At 46.9% G+C, this 27865-nt stretch overlaps 1 protein-coding gene across 5 annotated transcripts in view; it reads left to right on the forward strand.

The window, feature by feature from the left end:
- Window positions 1-27865, forward strand: part of ABCB6 (ATP binding cassette subfamily B member 6 (LAN blood group)) — a 306484-nt gene that overhangs the window by 187282 nt on the left and 91337 nt on the right. For all 5 annotated transcript variants that reach the window (XM_078679195.1, XM_078679194.1, XM_078679196.1 and 2 more), the window contains 3 exons: window positions 2585-2677; window positions 5244-5436; window positions 17493-17614. In XM_078679195.1, coding sequence (XP_078535321.1) covers window positions 2585-2677; window positions 5244-5436; window positions 17493-17614 — 408 coding nt within the window. The remainder of the gene's footprint in view (window positions 1-2584; window positions 2678-5243; window positions 5437-17492; window positions 17615-27865) is intronic.

Here is a 27865-nt window from a genome sequence, read left to right on the forward strand (position 1 = left end):
CTGTGGCCCTTATCATGGAGGCTACAACGATAGATGTATGATTAGACGGATTTTCTGATCAAACCATTTTCTCGTCCGTAGTACTGTGATTCAGACTCATCCTCTAAATTACGGGCCCTGACGAAGTTCACGTCTAGAACAAAACGCGTTGGCTGAGGTTTCATGTTCATACAAGTTTTTGATGAGCTTCAATAAAAAATACTTTTTAAGGAAGAAATTGACTGCGCTTTCTAATTGAACATTAGTGAATCTTGGTAGTGCACCACTCCACCCAGTTCCAAGTTTGTTTTCCGAGTAATGGATTGCATCCTTCAACGGCAGATGCAGGAGTAGATGTGGCACACCATCCAGTTAATTGGAACTTTTCGACAAATTTGGGTCTACGTTTTGAGGGTTGTGCGGCATTTGGAGTCCGCCGTTGGTTCTTGTATCTGCAGTATCATGAGTGCACCCCAATGTCTTTGTTCTGATATACTATAAGAACATTGGTGCGTGAACCGCAATTTCTTTGTGCAATATACTATAAGAACATTGGTGAGTGCACTACAATTTCTTTGTGCAAGATACTATTAGAACACTGCTGACTTTGCAGCAACATCTTTCTGCCGATATACTTTCAATATCAATATATCTTTATTCTGTTGCATTTAAAGCCATAAAAGCATACATAAAATCATAAATATGATACATTCTGCAAGGTAAATGCTTAAAAAATTTACAGCACAATTAATCTTCTTGTGAACTCCTGAAGGTAATTATGGTTCCTAACAAGCATACAATATTTTAAAGAGTGAACTCTTCTGGGAGCATCTGTAAAAGCAAAAGGGCAGGGTAAACTTGTGAGAAGCCTCTATCTTTACGTAAGGGGACAGTAAAGATTGTCCTGGGCACAGTGTAAAATTAACAAAACCTGATAAAATGCATGGTGTTCTGCGGAGACCTATTGCCGCAGCCACAGGGACCCAGGGATTTAAAATCATGACAACCCCTAGGGTGAGCTAGAAACAGATGCAGTAGATTAAATCTACATTTTACAAGCAAAAAATCTGTCCTATTGTTTTTCACCAGAGCTAAGTAGGGCTCCAAATCCTGAGTGGTGATTAGCGTTACATACTTTCGAACAGAGGGTTTCAGCGACTCAGCCTCCTCTCTTAACAGTGTATTCCTTTTAAGGAACAGCTCCTTCACCCATTTATAACCCACTCAATGAATACCCTCAGGACTAGAAAATAGCCCCCCCCCCCTTCACAACTTAAGGAGTAAGTCCCTTATGTACTTGAGCCAGGTAATTTTTAAAGCATGATCAAGTGACAAACAGTCCCTTAGTATTAAGCGGCTCAGACTAGGGTCCTCCTTGGTCCGTATCCTGATCCAACAGTGGACGAAGGGCGATCTGATCGTAAGATACTTGGCTCACAGCTCCTCATGCACACAAAACTCAACGTGCTTTGGAGGACACACAATAGACGCCTAAGAAGTTTATTTTCCTTGATCTGGAGTTCATTTGCGGCCACATAACTCCGGATGTGGTTCCCATGCAATGCCTTTCAAATGCATTTGCCCAGATAAATCATGACTAAGGCTTTGAGCGGTCTACTCCCCAATCTTGTTGCAAAGCTATACGTCCCAAATAGTCCTACTAAGTTCCTCCTTCTAGGCAGTAAGTAGAGGTTTCCAGCTTGTACTGGAGTCGAATAAAACACCAATAGAAGGGAAAGCCCTAAACCTTTCCAAGACTTTTACTCATACTAAGGGGCAGATGTTTCAAGCCTTTTTGCGTTCGCAAACTTAGCGACGCAAAATTGCTTTTCCGATGCATCAAACCTAATTTTGCAATTCGGTAACCTGTTAGGTTAGGACAGCAACAAGTGGTGTAAATATAGCTGACGGGGCGAAACACCCTTGATTCCCACAATAGCTTGCTCATTTTTCCCACAACACACCTCATGTGGGTGAAGTAGCCCTTGATTAATTTTTGTAACTTTGAAATTAATGAATCCATGCAAGCTTGAATTTTGTTACTGATGATGTCCTCAATAGGCTTGGTAGGTGGTAATTGATTCTTGTCTCCTTCACAACTAATAATATTAAAAATCCTTAGAACTTCAGCAGAATGGATTTTTAAGAAAACAAAAAGACCCAGATTATGAATACATTTGACAAATTCCTATTTGGATTGGGTTGCTAAAGTTTTAACAGATACGTCCAGGTCTTTATGCGTATTACCTACTTTCAAGTATAAAAACTCAAGGAGGGTGTTTGTTCTGCTCTCCCACCAGTAAAACCAGAATAGTCATCTGGCATCCCTGTGATAGGAAAGCTATTTTAAGGTTGTGTGTCTGTGAACCTGCAAGTAGCCGACGACAAACCGTGAACAGCTGTCTCAGGGAAGAGAAGACAATAAGAACAGTTTTAAATGTGAAAGGTGTCTCTGCTACACGTCATCACAGAGTCACAGGACCTCACTGCCAACCGGCGAATGGCGGTCGATCCCACAATTACCCCTTAAAAATTGACCCTTCTCCTTCCACCCACTGGATCCCACCGTGTGCTGCTAACCATGTCTTCAATTCTCTCCTTTCAGTGAATGAGATGTCCGGGGGGGCGGCCTGGCCTGTCCTTGCTCGCACCGTGTGCGTTTATGCTGGGCTGAAGTTTCTACAGGGAGGAGGAGCAGGTAAGACCACACCTGATGTTAGTGTGTGGGTGGTGGGTGCAAGAGGGGGCTAAAGCCTGGGTGCTGTCAAGAGTGGCGTGTGTTCAGTTTTTATTAATTCTCCTCTCTGCAGTTCTATTCCAGGTCCTTCTAGATGTTCTATGATCACTTCCCCTTGTTTATTTTCAGATTTCCTCCAAACCCCTCTGAGAAATCTCGTTAGATCAGCAGAGGATCTTCAACTCACTCCATCTGATGTATCATCAGGGCCTTCACCCTCAGTGATGTTGCCAAAGCTCTCGTCAGTTGTTTCGATAGAGCCCTCCTCCTCTCCATCCACCGTCCCTTGGTATTGCATTACCTAATTTGCGATTACTAATTAGGTAATCGTAAATTCAGTAATGCAAAACCATTCACACCTATGGGCCTTTAGGAACGAGTGGAGTGGTATTTCCTAATAGTGAGAACCTGATTGAGAATTCTTAGAAATCACTATTCGGTAGTCGTTATTTTCTTACATCCTATTTTGCATTCCTTAAATAGCGATTACCTAAAATTCGCTCTTTAGGGAATGCAAAATGGATTTTTGATACATGTAGCCCCTAGTTTTTGCCTCACTCAAGTACAAGCGAGCACCTAGAGCACATGAGAGAGCTGGGTTCTACGAATGAGTATCTGTACCTCAAGTCAATGTTTAGACTCTGCTTTCCAGAGCGTGCCGTTGTGTTGTACTGCGCTTTACCCAACTGCCTCAGGGCAGGTTGTAAATAAATGTTTGAGTGCGGCACCTGGTCAGTTTACGAATGTTTTTCTTGTTGAAGGGATGCACAAAGGGGTATTTCTGGACCCTCAGATCAGAGTACTTCACTTAGTACGAAAAATGAGTTGTACACCAATACAGTAAAAAAAACAAATTTGACCTAGGGCCAGATGTACGACCATTCCAATTTGCGAGTCTCAAATCGTGACGTTTTATGACTCGCGATTTGCAAGTCCCAAAATAGAATGTACAACAGTGTCTCAGACACTGTTTGCGATTCCTAACGGGGGTTGCAAATGACCTGCCTCATCAATATTCATGAGGCAGGTCACAATTTGCGAACCATTGGGAATGGACAGCAATCGCAGGGATGGTGGCCTGCTGGGGTCAGCCGATCACCATGTCTGTGACTGCTTTTTCAATAAAACAGTTTTTTTTTAAATGTGCCCGTTTTTCTCAAAGGTAAATAGGATGCATTGAAAAAAGATACATTAAACGTTTCTGTTTCATTTTTAAGAGTCGGCAGTGGTCCGTGGGACCACTGCCTCCTCTTAAAAAATATTTTCTCATCCATTCACAAAGAGGAAGGGTTCCCATGAGGTCCTCTTCCTGTTTGCGAGTGGCTTACCACCTACTTGAAGTAGGTGGTAAACTGCCAGTGTTTTGCAACCGCAATTGCAAAACAATGGTATGGTACAATGGTGGAGAAGTGTGGCTCACTGGTTAGAAGCGGCAGACCCTGAAGCAGAGGTCGGCCCGCGACCAGGGTTCAATTCCCGTCGTGGCAGGGTCTTGGGTCAATGTCCACGGACTCGATAATTCTCGCCTCGGTGCCTAAGCTAATCATGGGTCCCACACTGCAACTCTGGGCAATAGCTTGCTTAATCTCCACAACGGCCCCATCAGCGCCGGGGATGCCTGGCTTCACCTTGGGGGTGCCCAGGAGTGGACACCTCACAGGGAAAGCCAGGACGGGTTCCCCAGCGGTATACAGCGCCAGGACACTCCGAGATGGAGTAACAGTGCGCTTTACAAGTATACATTTACTTGCCAACCTGACTCGCTATTAGGAAGGGACGCCCTTGGCACTCCCCTTCCTAATAGCAACTCACAAAATAGTGTTTGTACATACCAACACCGTTTTTTGCGGTCGCAAACGGGCCGGTTTCCCGTTTGGGATACATCTGGCTGATGTCTGCTTTATAACAAATATTCCTCATATATTGGCGGCAGTGTTGGTATCCGTAACTAAGAAATTGATCTCTGTGTCAAAAGCAGTGACCCACTTATCTGCATAAAATATTATTCTGTGATATGCAGGTCACACAGTGTGCCTCGCATGAGGCACTTTAAACCTCCGTGATGCTTCTTGAGTCTAAAATGTGATTAGGCACAAAACACAGATCACTCCGAGAAGTGCATTAACCATCAGGGTTATCTCAGCGTTATTATTATTCCCTGACATTTGCTGAGCACGCAAAGCTATCCTATAAGATATTTTAAAACAGAGACTCTCCACGATTAGTTTAGTAAACCACAACAGATTTTCTGTCACGTTTGTCCTTTTTGTCCATTTCTTAGTGGCTCAGTTAAAAAATGTTTTTATAAGTTGACAGTCACACGCCGCTTTTCATGACTTCACCCCTCGTGACTTGGTTCCCTTTCTGCTACCATACCCTCACCCCTAATTTATGGGTTACTGTGAAAGATTTTTACCAATTTCAGCACTGCTAAAAGCATGGAAACCCATGTTCTCCTGTGATCTTGAGTGGATCCCTGGGGCCATCTTGGTGTCCTCTTTCTTACCATATTTCTTTCTCTCCGCAGGTTCCACAGGCTTCGTCAGCAACCTTCGCACCTTCATGTGGATCCGGGTCCAGCAGTACACCAACCGCGAGGTGCAGACGCGCCTCTTTGCCCATCTTCACAGCTTGTCCTTACGGTGGCACTTGGGGCGCAAAACTGGCGAGGTGCTGCGGAGTGTGGACCGGGGTACCAGCAGCATCAACAGCCTGCTCAGGTAACGACGAGGAAGAGAAGCCTCGCACGCGAGACAGATGAGGGTAGATGACTGACATCAATTCATCCTTCTTTCTACTTCATTCAAAGGGCTTGTGGGGAAGAGAAGTATGTGGTGAGCCAAGGTTTAGGTCAGGACATGGTGAGGAGTGCAGCAAAGGTGTGAGAGGGTTAGAACCAATGGCGTAAGCAAGGGATCATGGTTGAAAAGCAAGAGGTAATGCAGCGAAGGGAGAAAAGGAGGCGTAGATCACATGTGTAGAATCCGTATGGATTTGGTGTAAATTGTGAGAGCGGTTTTCATGATGTTTTCTTCTGCGAGGTGCATCCAAGTTGTAGACATGTTTGCACCGATTCAGTGGACGGAGTGATCCTCATTCCGGAAGGAGGTCAGGCATGGACTGTGGTTTCGTTGGTAAGAACCAAGACATCCCTTGATCTTAATCTCCATTAAGCTGGAGACGCTGTCCATCCATGCCCCATTTGACCATGTCGTGGGTCCTTTGAAGATTTTCTGTGTTTGGTTAGACGTTTGCTAGTAGAGTGAGTCTGATGGTTAGTGAACATGAGTTAGCATCACAGGCCTTTGGTGTCCTCTGCCGGGATGGTCCGGTGTGGTCTGTAAGTGCGGTCACAGGTGGTATGAAGGGATGGCCAGGTGTGGTCTGTAAGCTCAGTCACAAGCGGTATGTAGGGATGGTCTGGTGTGGTCTGAAGGCATAGTCCTGGGTATTTTGCAGGGATGCTGAGGGATCGTCGGGGGGGTGGTCTGGAGGGGTTTGTAGGGATTTAATGGTGTGGTATGTAGTGATGAACAAACACTACTGATCTGTAGGGATGGCCAAGTCATATGAAGAAATGTTACACCTTACATTCCTTCATATGTAAGGATTGTCAGGGGGTGAGTATGGATGGTCTGGTATGGTATTTTGCAATCATTGCTGTCATTTGTAGGGATGGTCACTGTGGGTCTGGAGTTATCTGTAGGGATCGCTGGGTGTGGTTGCTAGAGATGACCCAGTGTGATGTGAAGGAATGGGCGACTGGAAGCTTTATGAATGGCCAGACCTGCTCTGCTTGGAGACGGCTGGGGCTGGTGCATGGAGACGGCCGGGGCTGGTGCGTGGGGACGGCTGTTTCTAGTGCATGGGGACGGCTGTTTCTAGTGCGTGGGGACGGCTGTTTCTGGTGTGTGGGGATGGCCGTTTCTGGTGCGTGGGGACGGCCGTTTCGGGTGCGTTGGGACGGCCGTTTCTGGTGCGTGGGGATGGCCGGGGCTGGTGCGTGGGGACGGCCGGGGCTGGTGCGTGGAGTAGGCCGGGGCTGATGCGTGGAGACGACCGGGGCTGATGCGTGGAGACGGCCGGGGCTGGTGCGTGGAGATGGCCGGGGCTGGTGCGTGGGGACGGCCGGGGCTGGTGCGTGGGGACGGCTGTTTCTGGTGCGTGGGGACGGCTGTTTCTGGTGCGTGGGGATGGCCGTTTCTGGTGGTGGGGACGGCCGTTTCTGGTGCGTGGGGACGGCCGTTTCTGGTGCGTGGGGACAGCCAGGACTGGTGCGCGGGGACGGCCAAGGCTGGTGCGCGGGGACGGCCAAGGCTGGTGCGCGGGGACGGCCAAGGCTGGTGCGTGGGGACGGCCAAGGCTGGTGCGTGGGGATGGCCAAGGCTGGTGCGTGGGGACGGCCGGGGCTGGTGCGTGGGGACGGCCGGGGCTGGTGCGTGGGGACGGCCGGGGCTGGTGCGTGGGGACGGCCGGGGCTGGTGCGTGGGGACGGCCGGGGCTGGTGCGTGGGGACGGCCGGGGCTGGTGCGTGGAGACGGCCGGGGCTGGTGCGTGGAGACGGCCGGGGCTGGTGCGTGGAGACGGCCGGGGCTGGTGCGTGGAGACGTCTGGGGCTGGTGCGTGGAGACGTCCGGGGCTGGTGCGTGGAGACGGCCGGGCTGTTGCCTGGAGACGGCCGGGGCTGGTGCCTGGAGACGGCCGGGGCTGGTGCCAGGAGACAGCCGGGGCTGGTGCCAGGAGACGGCCGGGGCTGGTGCCTGGAGACGGCCGGGGCTGGTGCCTGGAGACGGCCGGGGCTGGTGCCTAGAGACGGCCGGGGCTGGTGCCTGGAAACGGCCGGGGCTGGTGCGAGGAGACGGCCAGGGCTGAGGCTGGTTCATGGGCATGATCGAGGCAGGCTGGTTCGTGGGCATGGCCGAGGCAGGCTGGTTCGTGGGCATGGCCGAGGCAGGCTGGTTCATGGGCATGGCCGAGGCAGGCTGGTTCGTGGGCATGGCCGTGGTTGGCTGGTTCGTGGGAGTGGCAGGGACTGTTTGGTACAGATGGTCCGATGTGGTCTGTAGTGATGGTCCGATCTAGTTTGTGTTGATGGTCCGATTTGATCTGCAGTGATGGTCAAGTCTGGTGTTGTTCTGGTGTGGTCTGCAGTGATGTTCTGATCTGTATGGATGGCAGGCACTGGTCTGTAGTGATGCTCTGGTCTGGTCTAGACTTATCTGTAATAATGGTTCGGAATGGTCTGGTGACAGCTTGGTCTACTTTGTATGGATAGCCGATACTGGTCTGTAGTGTTGCTTCGGTCTGGTATAGTCTGGTCTGTAGTGATGGTTTGGGTTGATCCAGTTTGGTGTGGTCTATAGTGATGTTCCCGTACTGGCCTGTAGTTATGCTCTGGTCTGTAGTGATACTCTGGTCTGTAGTGATGCTCTGGGCTGGTCTGTAGTGATGCTTTTGTCTGTAGTGATGCTCTTGTCTCTTGTCTGTAGTGATGCTCTGGTCTGGTCTGTAATGGTCTGGTTTGTAAGGATGATGAGGTGTCCTCTTTGAGTAATGGAAAGATGGATTTTTGGCATATTTAGAAGCTATTGGAGGGGAAGATTTTACCAGTAAACGTAAATGAGCAATTCTTAAACATTCCTTAGGTGCAGAAGGAAGACGTGTTTTTAGTCTTTTACCACCTATTTCATGTGAGGAGAGTGATGACAATGTGGATGATATGGCTATTACTCAATTAGACGTTGTTGGACCTGGGACCTCCAAGTCACATAAGGTAGCTTGGCACTAAGTGGGAAGGCCTAACTCCAAGATACATGTGTTAAGTTTGCGTCACACCCTTCAGTAACATAACGTCCATCCACTCAAAAATAAGGACACTACACCAAATTTAGAAGAATACGGTCTGCTTTATAAAAACTCTTTGTTAGATTTTCAGCTTATTAGCAGATTCCAATACATTAAGGGGGTCATTAGGATCGCGGTTTTTCCGCATCCTCGGGGCCGGCGGAAGGCACCGCCGGCCCAGAGGATGCGGAAAAACCTCAGCGGACTGACCAAAGACCCACCGCCACATTAGGATGGCTGGTGGGTCCTGGTTTCCGTCCGCAGCTTTTCCGCCGCGGCTGGCTTACAACCGCGGCGGAAAAGCTCTAATATGGTGATGGTGTCTGTCAGACACCGTCCACCATATTAGGATGGCCTGTAAAGTATGCTTTTCCGCGGCGGGTTTTCCGCCGTGGAAAAACATACGGAACTTCACTGCGGGGGCCCGTTGCGGGCCCCCTAGGTGAAGGGGGGGTGGGGGGTGCACATGGGGGGTACCTATGGTACCCCCCTGCATTTGCATGCAGAAAGCGGCAGGCACCGCGCGGTGCCTGCCTCTTACTGCATGCAAATGCAATGCGTGCATTTTTAACATTGCGGCGGGTGCAGCTTGAAGCTCCACCCGCCGCAATGTTAAAAATAGAGGATGTGACCGCAACCCTTGCGGTCACATCCTAATTGCACAGGAGGGAACTCCGCATGCCATGCGGAGGTTCCCTCCTGCTCTGGGGTCGCGGACGGACGCAAGTCCGTCCGCGATCCTAATCGACCCCTAAATATCTTCACATGTCATTATTACTTTGTCACATTCTGGATGATATTAACAACCCTTCTTCCTCATTCACGGTTTATGGAAGATGAACCTGTAATGTAAACAAACGTTCCACACTCTACAATTCTAGGTCAAGATTCAACAGGTGACAAGCTCTTTTACAATACACTGAAACTGAACTTTACCACTGAAGTTTCATGGATATTTCAAACGAGTTGCACAGGTTTACAGCCCAGTTTCAGTAATGTCACCCAATGACTTGATGTAACAGCTGGGGCCTAAAAGAGGACAAACAGGTAGTTATTTTTCCTGATTCAGGGCTACATGAACTTGCTCCCGAACCCACTTTAGGCTATGTGAGCCCTCTCAATGAGCGTTGTGTTTCTGGGACAGATGCAGCTCCCACACCCTTCCTTATCCCCAGCTCGGCCCCTGTTCCTGGTCTCTGGTACTGGCAGTACAACAGTATTTAGCCTCGTTTGAGTGGGGCGATCCGGTCACATAGGGTAATGTTATTGCCTCCACACCCTTGCTCGGTAGCCGGTCCTCGGCCCGGGGAGTAATTTACAGTCTCCTTCGTTATTTCGTCACACTCCCCGTGACGCTCTCCACCTCCCTCCAATTATGCGGCCCGGCTTACTTGTTTCAGAGTTAGTTGGCCGGTTAAGCTCAAACAGATGCCGGTATCCGGGGACACAACAGCGCCTTCTGTCTCTCTGGATCCTCAGTGCCTCTGTCCCTGGTCGAGACGCTTCTCCCTCAGAAGGATCGCCGCAAACAAACTCCGCCGCCCGGTGCACTCCTCAGAGACCTGCACCTCTGAGCCTGCGCAGAAGTCGACGCCGTAGCACTACTTCCGGCGCACTCGCTCGGCTGCTCCTTCTTCGCTGTCTCCTCACGCGAAGGTCCGCCTCTCTCGTCCAGCCTCCTCCGTCGCTGCTCCACCTCCTCGAATGCCACTCAGCACTCTGTCAACTCGCAGAGGAAATCTGCACCGGATAGGGCGCCCTCACGCCGCCGAGATGTCAGCTGGTCTCACCAGTCCCACGCACGGTGAGTCCTTGATGAAGGAAGCGCTAGCTCCTTACATGCCTTATGGGAAGGGAATTCAGTGCCGCAGTTTCTAGGAATGACCCTTCAGGGTTAGACTTCTTCACCCTTCCAAACGCGACTTATCTCAGAGACCCCAGAGCCTTGGAATGTCTAGGGGGTCGTTCAAGAATTTTAGGAATGGACTACCCTGGCAGGGTTTGGTCAACACCAGTGGGAACAGGTCAGTACCGGAGATCAGCCGGCCCACAGATCAATCCCACTCCTGGTAAAGCGATGTCCTCCTCCTCAGAGTCGCCTCCCTCCTCACCAGTTCCACTCTCTAGCACTCACTGGTCAACAACAAAATGGCTGCCTCGCATTCCGCCTTATATAGGTTCCCCTCCAAAGGTCCAGCAAGGTCCAGAAGGTTCTGGAAGGTCCCTATTCTAGCCTATGGGTCTCTCCTAAGGTGGCAGTTATGGCAGTTACTGGCGACCATTTTGTGATTCTTGTGGGTTTTTAGTCAGGGAAGGCACCTAGGCCTCGGGGAAAAGGACTATGAGGACAGAAAGAGCATCTAGCCCCTAGGTCAACACCTCAAAAATCTAGTGGACATAAAAAGAATGAAGGGTTATGAGGAGCAAAAAGGGGCAAAATAAATAATTAATAGGAGGGGCTACCCAAAAGCAGACCGGTCTAACACGCGTCCCCCCCAGCTGAAAGTGGGGAGAGCTACCCAACCCCTTGGGAGTCCTTATCACTAAGGCGGAAATACCTAGAGAGACCGTCTGCATTGGCGTGGTCCACTCCAGGCCGATGTTCCACCCGGAAGTCCATTCCCTGTAGGAAGATGGACCATCTCAACAACTTGGGATTTTCCCCCTTCATTTGCATCAGCCAACGAAGGGGTCGGTGGTCGGTCTGAACCAGGAAGTGCGAGCCAAACCGGTATGGCCGCAACTTCTTCGGAGCCCATACCACCGCAAAAGCTTCCCGCTCAATTGCACTCCACTTCTGTTCCTCTTTCTCCTTTTCCATCTTGGCTAACTCCCACTTCAGCTGTCTCTTTTCCCTCCTGTCCACTAGTTCAGCTTCGGTTAAGCTTCTTCTGGAGACCCTGCTGCCCTCCCTTGAAAGAGTCCTAGGTCCTGATAGTAGGTTCCCCATCTCAAGTGGAAACAATCCTCCTACCTCCATGTGTCCTGGTCCGTCTCCTCTTCCTCCTCCTTTCCCTCTCCATGTACTGCCACCCAAGCCCTCAAACTGGTCTGGAGTTCCCCCTTCTTAGCACCACGCTTAAAAAACACTCCCATCTTCTGGCAAAAGTCTCTAAGCTGGGCTGTAGTATAGGTCTCCAGTTCCTCCAGAGCAAATTCCATTTTGCTTATGAGAGATATAGGGACAACCACTCGGGAAGAATTGGTTCAAAAGGGACTATTCGAAGCTACCTCCACCCACCACCAGGAGTAAATTTGGAAAAAACAAAAGAAGTAATTAGGAAGTCCGCCAGGAGAAAACTCCAGGTGTAGGCCTGTGGAGTACGCTTTGTTACTTCAGAGTGGACGCAAACACAGTTTGAATCCCACCGCTAGACACCAATTATGTTGGACCTGGGACCTCCAACTCACATAAGGTAGCTTGGCACTAAGTGGGAAGGCCTAACTCCAAGATACATGTGTTAAGTTTGCGTTGCACCCTTCAGTAACATAACGTCCATCCACTCAAAAATAAGGACACTACACCAAATTTAGAAGAATACGGTCTGCTTTATAAAAACTCTTTGTTAGATTTTCAGCTTATTAGCAGATTCCAATACATTAAATATCTTCACATGTCATTATTACTTTATGTCACATTCTGGATGATATTAACAACCCTTCTTCCCCATTCACGGTTTATGGAAGATGACCCTGTAATGTAAACAAACGTTCCACACTCTACAATTCTAGGTCAAGATTCAACAGGTGACAAGCTCTTTTACAATACACTGAAACTGAACTTTACCACTGAAGTTTCATGGATATTTCAAACGAGTTGCACAGGTTTACAGCCCAGTTTCAGTAATGTTACCCAATGACTTGATGTAACAGCTGGGGCCTAAAAGAGGACAAACAGGTAGTTATTTTTCCTGATTCAGGGCTACATAAACTTGCTCCCGAACCCACTTTAGGCTATGTGGGCCCTCTCAATGAGCGTTGTGTTTCTGGGACAGATGCAGCTCCCACACCCTTCCTTATCCCCAGCTCGGCCCCTGTTCCTGGTCTCTGGTACTGGCAGTACAACAGTATTTAGCCTCGTTTGAGTGGGGGGATCCGGTCACATAGGGTAATGTTATTGCCTCCACACCCTTGCTCGGTAGCCGGTCCTCGGCCCGGGGAGTAATTTACAGTCTCCTTCGTTATTTCGTCACACTCCCCGTGACGCTCTCCACCTCCCTCCAATTATGCGGCCCCGGCTTACTTGTTTCAGAGTTAGTTGGCCGGTTAAGCTCAAACGGACGCCGGTATCCGGGGACACAACAGCGCCTTCTGTCTCTCTGGATCCTCAGTGCCTCTGTCCCTGGTCGAGACGCTTCTCCCTCAGAAGGATCGCCGCAAACAGACTCCGCCGCCCGGTGCACTCCTCAGAGACCTGCACCTCTGAGCCTGCGCAGAAGTCGACGCCGTAGCACTACTTCCGGCGCACTCGCTCGGCTGCTCCTTCTTCGCTGTCTCCTCACGCCGAAGTTCCGCCTCTCTTGTCCAGCCTCCTCCGTCGCTGCTCCACCTCCTCGGATGCCACTCAGCACTCTGTCAACTCGCAGAGGAAATCTGCGCCGGATAGGGCGCCCTCACCCCGCCGAGATGTCAGCTGGTCTCACCAGTCCCACGCACGGTGAGTCCTTGATGAAGGAAGCGCTAGCTCCTTACATGCCTTATGGGAAGGGAATTCAGTGCCGCAGTTTCTAGGAATGACCCTTCAGGGTTAGACTTCTTCACCCTTCCAAACGCGACTTATCTCAGAGACCCCAGAGTCCTTGGATTGTCTTGGGGGTCGTTCAAGAATTTTAGGAATGGACTACCCTGGCAGGGTTTGGTCAACACCAGTGGGAACAGGTCAGTACCGGAGATCAGCCGGCCCACAGGTCAATCCCACTCCTGGTAAAGCGCTGTCCTCCTCCTCAGAGTCGCCTCCCTCCTCACCAGTTCCACTCTCTAGCACTCACTGGTCAACAACAAAATGGCTGCCTCGCATTCCGCCCTATATAGGTTCCCCTCCAAAGGCCCAGCAAGGTCCAGAAGGTTCTGGAAGGTCCCTATTCTAGCCTATGGGTCTCTCCTAAGGTGGCAGTTATGGCAGTTACTGGCGACCATTTTGTGATTCTTGTGGGTTTTTAGTCAGGGAAGGCACCTAGGCCTCGGGGAAAAGGAGTATGAGGACAGAAAGAGCATCTAGCCCCTAGGTCAACACCTCAAAAATCTAGTGGACATAAAAAGAATGAAGGGTTATGAGGAGCAAAAAGGGGCAAAATAAATAATTAATAGGAGGGGCTACCCAAAAGCAGACAGGTCTAACAGACGTATTATATATAAAGAAGACAAATGAGGTAGTTGCTAGGCATACATTTTTAAGTAGAGCTCAATTACCCAATGAATCTGTTGATTCATTTTTAAATGGTTTAAGAATTCTTGCTGGAAAATGTATGTATGGGAATTTTCAAGATCAGATGCTACGAGATCAATTAGTACATAAGATTGCAGATACTAAGTTACAAGAAAAGTTACTAGCTGCTAAAGAACTTACGCTAGAGAAAGCAATTGACATTAGTCATAGATTTGAGGAGATGAAAATAGGTATGCAAGAATTGGCTGCGAAACCTACTTCAGAGGTACAAATTGTTAAAAAAAAAGTGAGTGATGTTAAGGTAGAAGATAAATCTTCTAAAGAGGTTGTTGGCTGTAAAGAGAACACAAGGTTTAATATGCAAAATACAAAAAGGAACAATTACATTTGTTTTAAATGTGGAATACCGGGGCATCTGTCTAACGACAAATCTTGTCCTGCTATTGGTTAGATGTGCAGATTCTGTAGAAACAAAGGTCACCATTCCAGAATGTGCAGAAATAGGAATTGGTTTTCCAATAAACCTGCTCAGATCAGTGAAATATCCTGAGAACCAGAAGTTTTAGACGAGGAACTTTTGCTTTGAATTAATGAAGTCAATGATAAAAATAAAGATTCCCCATTTTGTGTTATCAATGTGGATGGTGTAGACATAGAAGTTATGGCAGACTCTGGTGCCCGCCACACTTTAATTGGTGATAAATATCTTGAGAAATTTCCCAATACTGAATTATTACCTCCTGATATAAGACTGGTTGGTTACGGCAACAGACCCATTGATGTTTTGGGATATTTTGTTGCGAAAATCAATTTTAAAGGCATGACAATTTCAGCCAATGTGTATGTTGCCAAAGAGGGTTCTTGTTTATTAGGATGGCCACAACAAAGAGATCTGCTCATCACTTTAGATCCCAACCATCCTAAGCAGGTATTAGGATACAGTGATTTTATTGCTCAAGTGGATGATAATAAGACAACTGACTGGGAGAAATTGTTTCCGAATGTTTTTGCATCCAAACTAGGTTTATTGAAGAATTTTGTTCATAAGATAATATTGAAACAAAATTGTACACCTAAAGTCCATAAGGTTCGTAATGTTCCTTTATCCACGAGACAAGCTGTAAAAGAAGAATTGGATAGATTGTGCAAGCTAGACATAATAGAAGAGATCGAGTCATCCGAGTGGTTGTCTCCAGTGGTTGTTGTTCATAAATCCAACGGAAAAATTAGATTATGTGTGGATTTAAGAGATTTAAACGAGTGTGTGTAGATCGGCACCCCTTACCAAATATAAATTAGATGTTTTCAGCTTTAAAGGGGGCCACTGTATTTTCGACACTAGACTTATCGAATGCCTATCACCAGATTGCTTTACATTAAGATAGGAAACCGTACACCTCTTTTATAACTTCTGAAGGTCCTTTTAGGTACAAAAGAATGCCTTTTGGTCTTATTTCAGCCTCTGCAGTATTTCAGAGAGTAATGCACAAATTGTTTAAAGATGTCAAAAATACATTGTACTTCCAAGATGACTTATTCGTTTTTGGAAATAATAAGCAAGACCATACTGAAACGTTATGTAAAGTATTTAACATCTTGCAAAACTGTGGAATGACTCATACTACAGAAAAATGTAAATTTGAAAGGAGCTCTGTTGACTATTTAGGGCATAACATAAGCAGTAAAGGTATATCACCCAAACAGAATTTGATTAAAGCAATTGAAGAAGCTCCGGAACCCCAAACCAAAGATCGGCTCAGATCCTTTTTGGGTCTAGCTGAGTATTATGCCAAATTTATTCCGTTATTTTCTGATAAGACCAATCAATTGAGAAATTTAATGAAAACAAATCAAAAATGTATTTGGTGCGAGAATTGTGCTACACAATTTTCAAATCTCAAAAAAGAACTATCCTCAACTTCTGCTTTAGCGCCATTTGACACGCGTTGTAATTCTGTCATCATTACTGACGCTAGTAGTATTGGTGCAGTTTTGATGCAAAATCAGAATGGTAGATTGGTTACGATTGCTTTTGCATCTGGACCTCTACGAGATGCTGAAGTTAAATATTCAACACTTGAAAAGGAAACACTGGCATGTTGGTGGGGTATAGAATATTTCAGGAAATATGTATATGGTACTTTATTTAAAGTTATTCACACACAATCATTCAATTTTTAAATGAAGTGTTTGATAAAGAAGGATTTCCTAAGTGCTTGGTTACCGACAATGGTACTCAGTTAAGATCCACTCAAATGGAAGATTACTTGGTTAAACATGGAATTTCTCATATAAGAACATCAGTATATTATCCACAAAGTAATGGTATTGTTGAAAGATGGATAAGAGTTCTGAAAGAGGGTGTACAATGGGCCTTATCTAATGGTAAGGATTGTTCTCAGGTCTTCAAAGACTTAGTGTGGAATTATAGGATTACTCCTAGAGTGGCAGGTGATGTCTCCTTTTGAGAAAATGAGGGGAAGGAAGGCTGTTTGTGACTTAAACCAGTCATGGATCTTAGAGATGAGAAACAAAGTTGACCAATCCAAAGTGATTAGAAGTTCCAGTGTTATATGTCGGGGGCCATCCAATGAGAGACAAATTCCATCTCAGAAATGGGAAGATCCTTTGTCTCAACTTAATATTGGTGATTGGTTCCGAGTAAAGAAGGGAAGACTAATAAAGGCTGGAGAGTCTATATTCTCTTTGCCTATGAAAATAGTTAGAGTTGGACACCAAGTTGTAGAACTAACCGATGGAAATGTGTGGAGCATGACCAAGGTTGTTAAGGTGCCTAGGTGCTTATGGCCTAATTTAGGTACATTGTCTGGTCCATACAATACCTCGCTTAAACAACAAAGCTTTAATGATACAAGGAATTCAGCTACTTCAAGATTGAAATTCAAACCAGCTTGGAGTAAAGATTATGTCATGACATAATACATTCAACTAAAATTGATATTCTGGTTTGTTATTGAACATATATTCTCAACGGTAATATCTAAATATGTTTTATATTTATTCTAATATTTGTAAAAATGGTATTCGTTGTTTTGGTTTATTCACCAACTTTGTTTATGTTTCAATTATCATAATATGGTATGTATTTCTTTTGATAACAATGTAACTTGTAAAACCTGTGTTGACGAAAGGGGATGTGTGGCATCCTGGCCTATGGTTACACGTGGAATTATGGGCCAGGGTTCTACATGACTGACATTCTATTAGGTGTCAGTTGACCCAGGCTCTTTTACCAAATGGTACCTTGTATTTATTCTTAATAAATACTTAATTGAAATACCTTGTTTGACCTTTTCTTCAAACGGAACAGATGATGAGGTGTCCTCTTTGAGTAATGCGTAGAAGTGCTCATATGAGGCTGGTTATGATGCTTTGAATGTCCTTGTGTAGAGCTATGAGTGTTGGCAAGAACAGTATCTGTGTTGGATAAATACTGTAGAAACAGAGTGTTGGAGGGATTGATGGGGACTGCTTAAGGCCTGTGGAACATCTGTCTCTAAAGACTCTCTGGCCTTCTCTCCACAGTTACATCGTCTTCAGCATCTTCCCTACCATTGCGGACATAGTCATCGGCATCATCTACTTCACCTCGTCCTTCAACGCCTGGTTTGGGCTCATCATCTTTATCTGCATGACCCTGTACCTGAGTGAGTGACACGCGCTTGATCTCTGTTACCTGAGTGAGTGACACACGCTTGATCTCTGTTACCTGAGTGAGTGACACGCACCTGATACCTGAGTCAGTGACACGCACCTGATACCTGAGTGAGTGACACACGCATGATCTCTGTACCTGAGTGAGTGACACGCACCTGATACCTGAGTGAGTGACACACTCATGATCTCTGTACCTGAGTGAGTGACACACACCTGATACCTGAGTGAGTGACACACGCTTGATCTCTGTTACCTGAGTGAGTGACACACGCTTGATCTCTGTACCTGAGTGAGTGGCAGGTGTGATCTCTGTACCTGAGTGATTGAGAGTCTTATGATTTCTGGTTGGGAACGTGCTCTGTACCGGAGTGAGTGTCAGACGAGAGGCCTCTAGTTGGGGAGTTACACTGTACTTGAGTGAGTGACACATGTGATCTGTGTACCTGAGTGAGTGGCTATCAATTGATCTCCGGTTGGCGAAGTGGTCTGTAACTGAGTGAGTAACTACGGACACCCTGGAAATGAAAGTGCTGTGCAGAAGATTGAGGAACCTCCAGGTGAACTCTGTGCAGGAGAAGAAAGTGTGCGGTAAGTAGACCTGTGGGCAAGGATGCGCTGTGTGCAAACCTTAGGAGCCAATGAGTGGCCTCTATGCTGGGAGAGGCAAAACACAAGTGAGTGAAAATACAGGGCCATAGGGAAGAGAAGAGACTTGAAACAAATCTGCTCTATTGTAGGAAGCCAGTGTAGTTTTTTCAGGGCTAGGTGATGGGTATCACACAACCTTCCATTAAAAAGTGTAGATCCTGACATTAGTGTTTTCAACCATCTTGGGTTTGTCACTGCCTCAGAGGGGGTAAATGAATGCATGAATGAACTGCAGTATTCTACGTTGGACTTTTACTCCATGTGCTGTAATGTGCAGTGTTGGAACTGAATATATCAGGTCACCTAGGGTAGCCTGGCCTAGGGTAAGACAGTCACTAATAGAGGCACATGTGTAAAGGTTATACCTAGGCTGTGGGGTTTTAGGTTTAAACCTATTATAACTGATAAAACCCCACTGAAAGATAAATATCCCTCACCGGTGAAAACATATAAACACTGAAAAAACACCTGCACAACCACAAACTAAATGCCATTCAACAAAAGGAAAAAGAGAGTGAAAGAGGCATTTTTTTCTTCCTGAAGGTGTCAATACAATGTAACTTTGTTATACAAGCTAGCAGTAAGGAAGACTGGCTAACATTATTCTGCTTGAGTTTTGTTCTTTAGGGATGCCACTAAAATGTTGTTTGTTTTTCCTTTTTTAAGTTTTGTGGCCTTTGGTCTAAAGATGCAGGGTTTAGTTTCATGTTTTAGGTCTAGTTTAATTTTTTTATAAACTGTAGAGAATCAGAAAATATCAAACTCATATTTGATATTTTGGCTGCATTTGATTCTTTCACTGATAGGTAAAATGGCTGGTTTCATAAAAATCTTTCCTAATATGTGTCATCACATTTACCCACAGAGAATGGGTAAAAACCCTTAACACATCAGACCATAGTTTCTAGTGGATCAGTATTGATAGTAGGTAAATTGCCAACACCTCAGGCTTTAAACATTCAATGCAAGGTATAGTGACAAGTATATATATCACCAAGCATCTGGGATAGTGGTGAAAAAATAACACCAGACATTTGGAAAGCATTGAACTCAGGGTCACTTGTAATGCTCTGCAAAAAAGGTTCTATCCAAGTTCAACAAAGATTGGAGTGATATTGTTTGTATTTGCAGTGATTCAGCTACGTATATAAAAAAGTTGTATGATGACCTGTCAAAATTGATACCGAGCTGAAGTGATTCCCTGTAGGAGATCCTTGCCACTTGTTAGATGGTATGCTGACAGCATCTTTACCATCTTCAGACTTAATGAGGGATGCTATTGACTTTTTAGTCCATTCTGGTGCACTGTTTTCTTATGCACAGGAACTAAAACGCCTTAATTTATCATTTTGTGCTTTATGTGGCATCAAAGAAAGAGTCATCCCAACTGTGTCTCTTAGCTGATGGTTCTCAGCCCAAGGGGCTATGAATGCTGAGAGGGGCTTTTCACAGAAGTTTACATGGGAAGGAAAGAGCGAGCGCACATGAACCAAAGACTCACTGAAGAAGTATTGTATGGTGTACTACAATAAGATTAATTTGCAAAAATCTATTTGGACCCCATATACACAATAAGTACACTGTCTATATACCATGTTCTTTCAGTGCAGAAAGCAAGCAATAATAAAAGCGAAACGTTCCATAAACACCGGAAAAACACTTTTTCTGTTGTTTTTAGTGGTGCGAAAATGTGTACCCACTGATAACAACTGTTTTTTAAGATATTGAAAACACTGAAAAAACCCCACCAGAATTTACCAGAAATAGAAACTGAAAACAGGAAAGCCTAGTTATACCTCACCCAGCAGTAACTTAAATCAATTCCACTCAAAAAGAAACACTACACCAACTTTTGTGTGAAAATACGGGTTGTTTTATAAAAAAAATATTACTTTGTTCTCTTGTCTATTATTTATCCTTAGTTAGCACAGTTCAGTACAATACACTCAATTGGTGAAATTATTAATTTCTTCAAAGCTGCAAAAATATTTCACTATTTAACTCTTCAGCTTAAAAGTACATTACATTGGTTTTCAGGGAGCAGTGTCTGCACACCTTAAAGACTTAGCTAGACTTGACTCCTCTAATAAAGGTTATTACCATTTACCCCCCCACCTAAAGCACCAAGGAGAGATGGCTAGTACTTCCCACTCCACTTATTCTGTACAGGCTCTTCTCTAGAACTGTCTCAAGGGGGTTTATTCACCAATGATATACAGTTAGCTTTCAACAACAGGTCTAAGATGATCTTTGTAGAAGTCTTGAAGGGTTCTGCTCAGTTTAGCTCAATCCTCGTGTGGCCAACCGATAGTCTCTGCTCCTCTAATAGAAAATCTACGGCCTGTATCTTCCCCCTCTCATTCACTCCTTACTTCTTTGTGTTGAGCCCACTGGGCCTGTGTCTCCGATCGTCAGAGGGAAGGAACCAGACCACACCAGGGCACTTGACACGGCCTGTCGGCCCCTCGACCCTCCTCTCCCGCTAAAACAGCTCCTCCGTGTTGGAGCTAGAGCGGGGAAAGAGGGGCACACAAGCGGAGAAGAGCCGATGCTCGCCTCCCGCACGCTTCCTCCACCGGTGATAACTCCGCCTTCCGTGAGAGAAGCGGCTCGACCAGGCATGCGCGGGTGAGTAGTGGCTCAAGGACGGAGTCTGCTCAGCTTCGCGGGACCTCCTCCTCGGGCTCCGCCCCCGCTCCGAGACTCGCGTTCAGTCAGCAGGGCCTGCGCAGTGCGGGGGGAAATGAAATTCCACAAGCGATCCTACCGCATCAGTCACCAGGCACAGAGAGAGGGGGGCAGCCTTCACTACGCGGCCAGTTCACTCGGCGACACAGCGCCAGGCACTCGCTTCCAGCCCCCAACCTATATAATCCCACTACCCCTGATGAGGCGAATCAACACCACAGGTAACAACAGAGAAGGGGGGGGGGCTCGGTTGAATGCCTGATGAGTCCTCCTTTCCTCTCTGTTCTCGTGACTTCTGATAAAGGCACACAGGAATCCTTCTCTCTTAATCCGCACCAGGACCCTTTTCCTCACTAGGCAGGGGGGGGCTTCACTCCAGTGCAACCTCCCACACCCACTCTTTCCTCTGGGACCGGATAAGAACAGGTGCCCAGGGTCTCCAGGATTTTCTCAGGTAGGGTCAGGTCAGCAACTACAAGGGGAGCAGGGTGGTGAACCAGTAAGGAGCGTCCCTACAATGGGAGGTCAACCCTCTGATGATCCTACCCCCGCCTTATGCTACAGCCTTAACTCCAGCCAGCCTACTCTGAAAGACCAAATGGCTGCCCAGCATTCCGCCTTATATAGGCTGACCCTCACAGGTCCAGAAGGGACCAGAAGGTTCTGGAATGCCCTATTCTATCCTATGGGTCAGATCTCAGGTGTGACAGTTGTGACAGTTAAAAACCACCATTTTGTAGATCTGAATGAATTCCTGTCAGGAAAGGCACCTAGGCCTAAGGTGAAAAACTATGAGGGCCAAAAGAGCATCTATCCCCCAGGCCAACACCATAAAAATCTAGTGGACACAAAAAGATGAGAAGGGTATGAGGGGCAAAAAAAAAGGGACAAAATAAATAATTAATAGGATGGCTACGCAAAAGGCCAGACAGGTCTAACATGCAGTCACTATAAACAGCCTTGGGATTGTGAACCGTTAAAGTGGGGAATCTTTAGGGTAGGTTTAGAAGAAAGTCTGAGAGTACGAGATGGGAGGTAACACATACATTGATAGTGTGGGTAGCTGGGCCACTTATTTATCAGCCCAATATTCCATGTAAAGAGTTAAGAGCTCTGAAGGGAATTCTTTTAACTACAGGAAAGCAGTGCAATTTTGCTAGATGAGGTGTAATAACGTCTTGTTTCCTCAGATTACAAAGAAGGCAGGCTGAAGTATTTAAAATGATTTGAAATCTGCTTAGGAGTGATTTTGGCTGGTCCATGCAAAGGGCATTGCAATGTTCTCACCTTGCGATGGCAGTCTGATTGACACGGTATCCCACGACATCCTTCTTAAACGTCTGGAGATGACCGGAGTTTCTGGCCTAGCTCTGTCCTGGTTCCGCTCCTTCCTTGAAGACAGATCCTTCCGGGTGTCAGCCCCCCCATTTCTTTCCAGACCCCGCCCCATTGCACAGGGAGTCCCTCAGGGCTCAGCATTGAGCCCTTCCCTCTTCAACCTTTATGTACAACCTCTTGCTGCGGTGGCCAAAGAGTGGGGGCTGACGCTGGTGTCGTATGCCGACGACACCCAGATGGTCATCACCCTCACGGAAACCCCTCCATCGCGGCCTCCAGGTTCAGAAATGGCCTGGCAGCAGTGGCGCAATGGATGACGGAGAACTATCTGCAACTGAATGCGGGAAAAACAGAAGTGCTACTCCTTGGCAAAAACACCAGCCTTTGGAATGAGCACTGGTGGCCGTCTTCCCTCGGCTCCATTCCCCCCCTAAGTCCCTTGTAAAAAATCTAGGAGTCTTGATGGACGCCTCCAAACTCACACCAAGAAGGTGGCCGCCACTTGTATAGGCCTATTAAGAAGTCTCAGCTCTATACTTGGGCTTTTTTGACCCGAAGGTCCGCCAGCTGATCGTCCAGGCGACTATCCTTTCTCGCTTGGACTACGCAAATGTTCTCCTCCTAGGCGCAAACAAAGGAGAAATTACTAGACTCCAACGCGTGCAAAATGCGGCGGCAAGAGCCTTGGTCGGCCTTCCCCGCAGATGCTCAGCCAGAGCCACCATCCGCAAGCTTCACTGGCTGCCAGTTGATTCCAGAATTCAATTCAAAGCCCTCATCATGATCTTCAAAATTTTCAAACTTGGAAGTCCTACTCTTCTTCAAAATCTCCTCATTCCCTACGTCCCTGGTCGTGACCTGCGCTCCTCTAACCAACATCTCTTGAGCGTTCCCCGCATAAAACTTTGCCGCATCGGAGGTCGCTCCTTTAAGGTCTTAGGACCCAAGCTTTGGAATGCTCTGCCTCCCAACATCCGTTCCCTAGAAAGCCTTGCTACCTTCCGAAAAGCTATCAAAACCCTCTTGTTCCCCTCTGGTTAGCTCTTCTCTCCCCCTTCCCCCCCCTGGTAGGTTTCTGTGACTCTTCTCAGCGCCGGGACGCCTCTTTGCCGGGGCAGCTGTTGCGCTTTACCAAACCTTAGTATAGTATAGTATAGTATTAGACGACTTCCGGGATGGAGAAATATTTATCCTCCAGGTTCTCAATGAGTTAGCGCGGGTAGTCAAGATCTTGTCATCCTTATGGGAAAGAGTGAAGCAGAGTCTAAGCTTTGATGGTGGTGAGAAGATTATGCAAGCACTGGGCAGCGGTCCATACAGAGGGACGCGTCCAAAATAGGGATCTTCATCACAATTAGGTGGGTGACCTAGCTGACTTTCAGTCTGCAGCATGAGTCCTTCAGGCTTGGACGGGTGGTCAGTCTGAGTGCCCCGGAGGCCTACCAAACTTTGGGGATCATCTGCATGGGCCTTCAAAGAGATGCAGAAGGATCCAAACGGTGATACCAGTGGAGCAACCGTGGCATTGAAAATAGTGAGACTCGGGGCGAAGGCGGCGGGGCACCGCATAGCAGAGTTTTGAATTTGAAATGAAAATGGGATTAAAAGCTGGCAGGGGAGCCTGTGCCCCAACGCAAATAAACGAATGAATGCACTCCATGGAAGAGCGTTGGCCCCCATCCCGGGAACTTATGCAGCGCTAGTGGAGGGTCAGTGGTGTCAAAGACAGCTGAGAGATTCATGAGAATCAAGGGAGAGGCCTCGCAGCCTTCCAGCTCTAACCTAATGTCACTCAAAGCAGTAATCAGGAATGTCTCTGTACTGTGAGCCGGATGGCGGCCCGATGAGCAAGCTCAAGGGCAGCAGCCTCCTCTAAGAAGCAGGTGAGCTGGGAGTTGATGGATCTCTTTAGAATCTTAACTTACAGAAGGAGAAAATAAATAGGACAATAGTGTTTCAACTTAGTGGGTTCAGTGTTAGTTTTTTCAGTTGATGCATGACAATTCCATGTTCGAGGGAGGTAGGTATTATGGTCGGTGTTAAATTTCTGACCCGAGAATGAGGCCAACTGTGAGTGATACTTTCCTAAGTGCGGAACAGTATATTTGATCTTCAACTTTCTCGTGAACACCCTGGAGCATGTCCCCTCCCAAGTGGATCAGTGAAGAATCCTGGGATTACTTTGATGATGAACGTACTTTTAAACTACATATAGCACGAGTGTCGACCCCCTTTTGAGGACCTTTAAAAAGATCCTCTCTCATCTTTCGGTATACTCAGTGTCCAATGCTCCAGGCACTGGTGGGGCCACGACTATTAATGGAAGACTCTTATTAGGGGCTTCCTTCTGCAACCACCCACCCACGCTGGATCAAAATGCAGCAGCTCAATTGCCTCTTTTTTTTTTAATAATTCTTTTTATTGAAATAAAACATCAGCAAAGAGACACATTACAGAGGTTCGTTCAGCACTGCAGATTTGACTTCGAGGGGTCACCAGATAATCAATACATACAATTAAATAGGAACATCTAGAGGGGAGGGGGGTCATCTAGAGTAGCAATTCTGGGTGGTTTACAGATCTCTCCTCTATGACAGTTCCAGAGGCCCCAGACCAGTGACCACTTCCTAGGGCCTCCCCTCGCCAGATACACCGTTTTTCCCTAAACATGCACCAATCTAAATCCCTTTCCCATGCTTCCAGGGTGGAAGGTTGCGTCACCCCCCACAATTGAGCGATGTTTCTTTTGGCCAGCCTAAAACACAAAGTGGCCCATTGTGTCTGGGAGGTGTTAAGATCAGAGGGTTTCCAGATATTCAAGAGGCACCTCCTAGCTTCCGGAAATAGGGAGACCCCCAACACCCCAGCCAACGTATCATGCACTTTACACCAATATGTGGCGACCTGTGTACACTCCCAGATGATATGCATAAATGTACACGTGAGACGACATTGTCGTTTGCATAGCCCAGAGTCTAACAAACCCATGTTTACCAGTCGGGATCCCGTGATGTAGATCCTATGTAGAATTTTTAGCTGGACTAATCTCAAGCGGGCCGGGATGGCGACCTTCCTTGGGGATGACACCGCTGTCTGCCAATCTTCGGCGTCCAACTCTATCCCATCCTGTACCCATCTTTCCCTCAACTTCTGAAGGGGATCACCCAGCCATGTGGTTAATTAGCTTTTTATAAATTAATGAAATTGTTTTGTCAGGGAGGTGACCTCGATTGCCTTTTAAGTTGCTGCGCTGTTCTTCCATCTCTGGCCCATTTGTGGTCTCCACTGGCTTCCTGTTCCTAAGCACACTGCGTTTAAGAGTTTATGCATCTGCTTTAGAGCCTTGCAATGACATCTGCCCTTGTGTCATTGGAGCACCAACGCTGTCTCTCTGATTTTCCTCAGCCAATCTACTTGCAGGTCCTAAGTCTAATGAGCATATCAAGGCAGCCAATCTTTTGCTAAAAACTGGAGCGCCTTTCCCTTTAAACTACACTCCACCTCTCAGCTTTCTCTGTTTCAGAAAGCTCTTAAGACTTTGCTGTTTGCCCATTGGAGCCGCTGGTTAGCTTGGCTCCATTTCAGTTCTTGGCGTTTGGGCGTGTTTATGGGAACTGGCCTAGGTAAGTGACTCTGAAGATATCGACACTTTGGTCTCAAACATAACAAGATTGATCAAAAATGTATCATGGGATGCTCGAAAAGAATAAAACGTGTCTATAAAAACATGATAAACCTTGGAAGCTTTTCAGAACTTGAAGTATGTCTTGAGGCGTTGAGCGTACAGAAGGATACCCCTGGGAAGCTGCTTATTTATCCACGGAGGGAGGCTGGCGGAATGTGATGAGCAATTACAATGCCAGAAAAATAACTGCAGATCCTGTTGAAGCGGCTGGTAGTCGGTGTGGGTGGGTCGGTGTTGGGTTGATCTAAAAGAAACAAAATCCTGGCGCTCCTAGGGCAAAGGTAACGGTGGCATCATCCCACATACACCCTTGGCATTCCTCCTGGCATGGAGGCTCCGAAGTGAAGGGAGGTGGAGTGGAGGCGGAGGGATCTCGATTGATGTGGATGGGACGCTAACCCAATCTTTGGTGACGTTGAGTGTACACTACTCTCTAGTAGCCCTCAACGCTATTGCCCTAGAAAACGTTGTTAACATTAGTGCCCTTGAGGTCTTTGCAGCAGTGATACAAGGATTAGCCTCAGTATTAAACAAACTGATGTGTCTGCTTGATAGATATTTGACCATCCATTTACTTGGTTTGCACAGTGAATGGCCATTGGCTAATATAGATGTGAAAAAATCTTTATATTGAAAACTGGCGTGGCGGTGTGTGTTTCACCTGGGCGCTGAGGAAAATGGAGAAACAACATGGAAGCAGTCATAACAGTTTGTCCGTTGCATATGACAATATACCGCGTCAGTGTATGTTTTGCGGATTGGCACGGTGCCAAAACTTACGTCGTAGCCCTATGTATTAGATGAACAGATCTGCTGCCTGAGATCTGAGCCTATGAGATCCATAACCTGAGATAGTCAATAGTTTGCCCCAGCCCTGGCACCACAGGCAGCAGCCCTGGGACACTGAGCACAGACTGGGAGAGGAAAAACCCTTGGAAACTGTCATTGCTCAGAATCCTTACAGCCAGTCCCATCCAGGATCTGATGCCCTCACATTATCTGCTTCTAAGTAGAACAGTTCCTTCTTTCTAAGATGACTATGTCCGCAGCTACCTACCTAGGAGCTTACGTCGTGTTCTGCCCTTGGGTCTTGAACAGCTGGTCTGTTTCTCGGATCCTTCTGCTCCTTCCCAATTTTCATTCTCCAGATTATAATGTCGATGGAGGTAACTCTTTTTCGCTTGGTCGCAAAGAGGAAGCTTTGAGCCAGGGGACGCAATGATGGGGCTCTTAACTGAACTTCCCGTTGATATGTAGGTATTATGTATGTATTTATGGTGGTGTTTCTATAGCTCTAACTTAGCCAAAGTGCAGCAGAGCACTGTCACTGGTCGAAGACGAGCATAAAGTCGATGAGTTTATAGGAGAAGACCCTGGGTCCAGGCGGGTAACTCACTGGTAGCGATGTGTGCCCTTCATCATCCTCTACCGGTTTGTTTCCTCTGGGATCATTTTCTGGGTTTGGCTGCCTTGTACTTTGATACCGTAGTGATTGGGACCTCACATTATTGTGTGTAAGGAACGAGAGTGCTTGTCAGAGAAAGGTTGTGATTTCATGTTGGATGTGGACAAGCATGGTTAGGCACCAGGGAGATAAACTTGAAAAGCTCATGTGAGGTTTGTGTGTCTCCATATCTTGTGTACGTGTCTTGTCACTTGTTGGTATATTGCCACGACTTACTAATGATCTTACACATCTTTTATCCATCGGAGTGTCTCCCTATGTGCATATTTTGTACATGCAATCTGTGTATGATGTGTCTCTCCATTCTTTTGTAGTCTGGTACATGTTCATTCCCCTGCCTGTCTCTCCTGTTACGTCATCCCCCAAGCTCTGTCTGTGTCACCCCATTGCATTTGACTTTCCTAAAATGTGTGTCTC

Source organism: Lissotriton helveticus, chromosome 3_1 (assembly GCF_964261635.1).
Source record: "Lissotriton helveticus chromosome 3_1, aLisHel1.1, whole genome shotgun sequence".
NCBI lineage: Eukaryota > Metazoa > Chordata > Amphibia > Caudata > Salamandridae > Lissotriton > Lissotriton helveticus.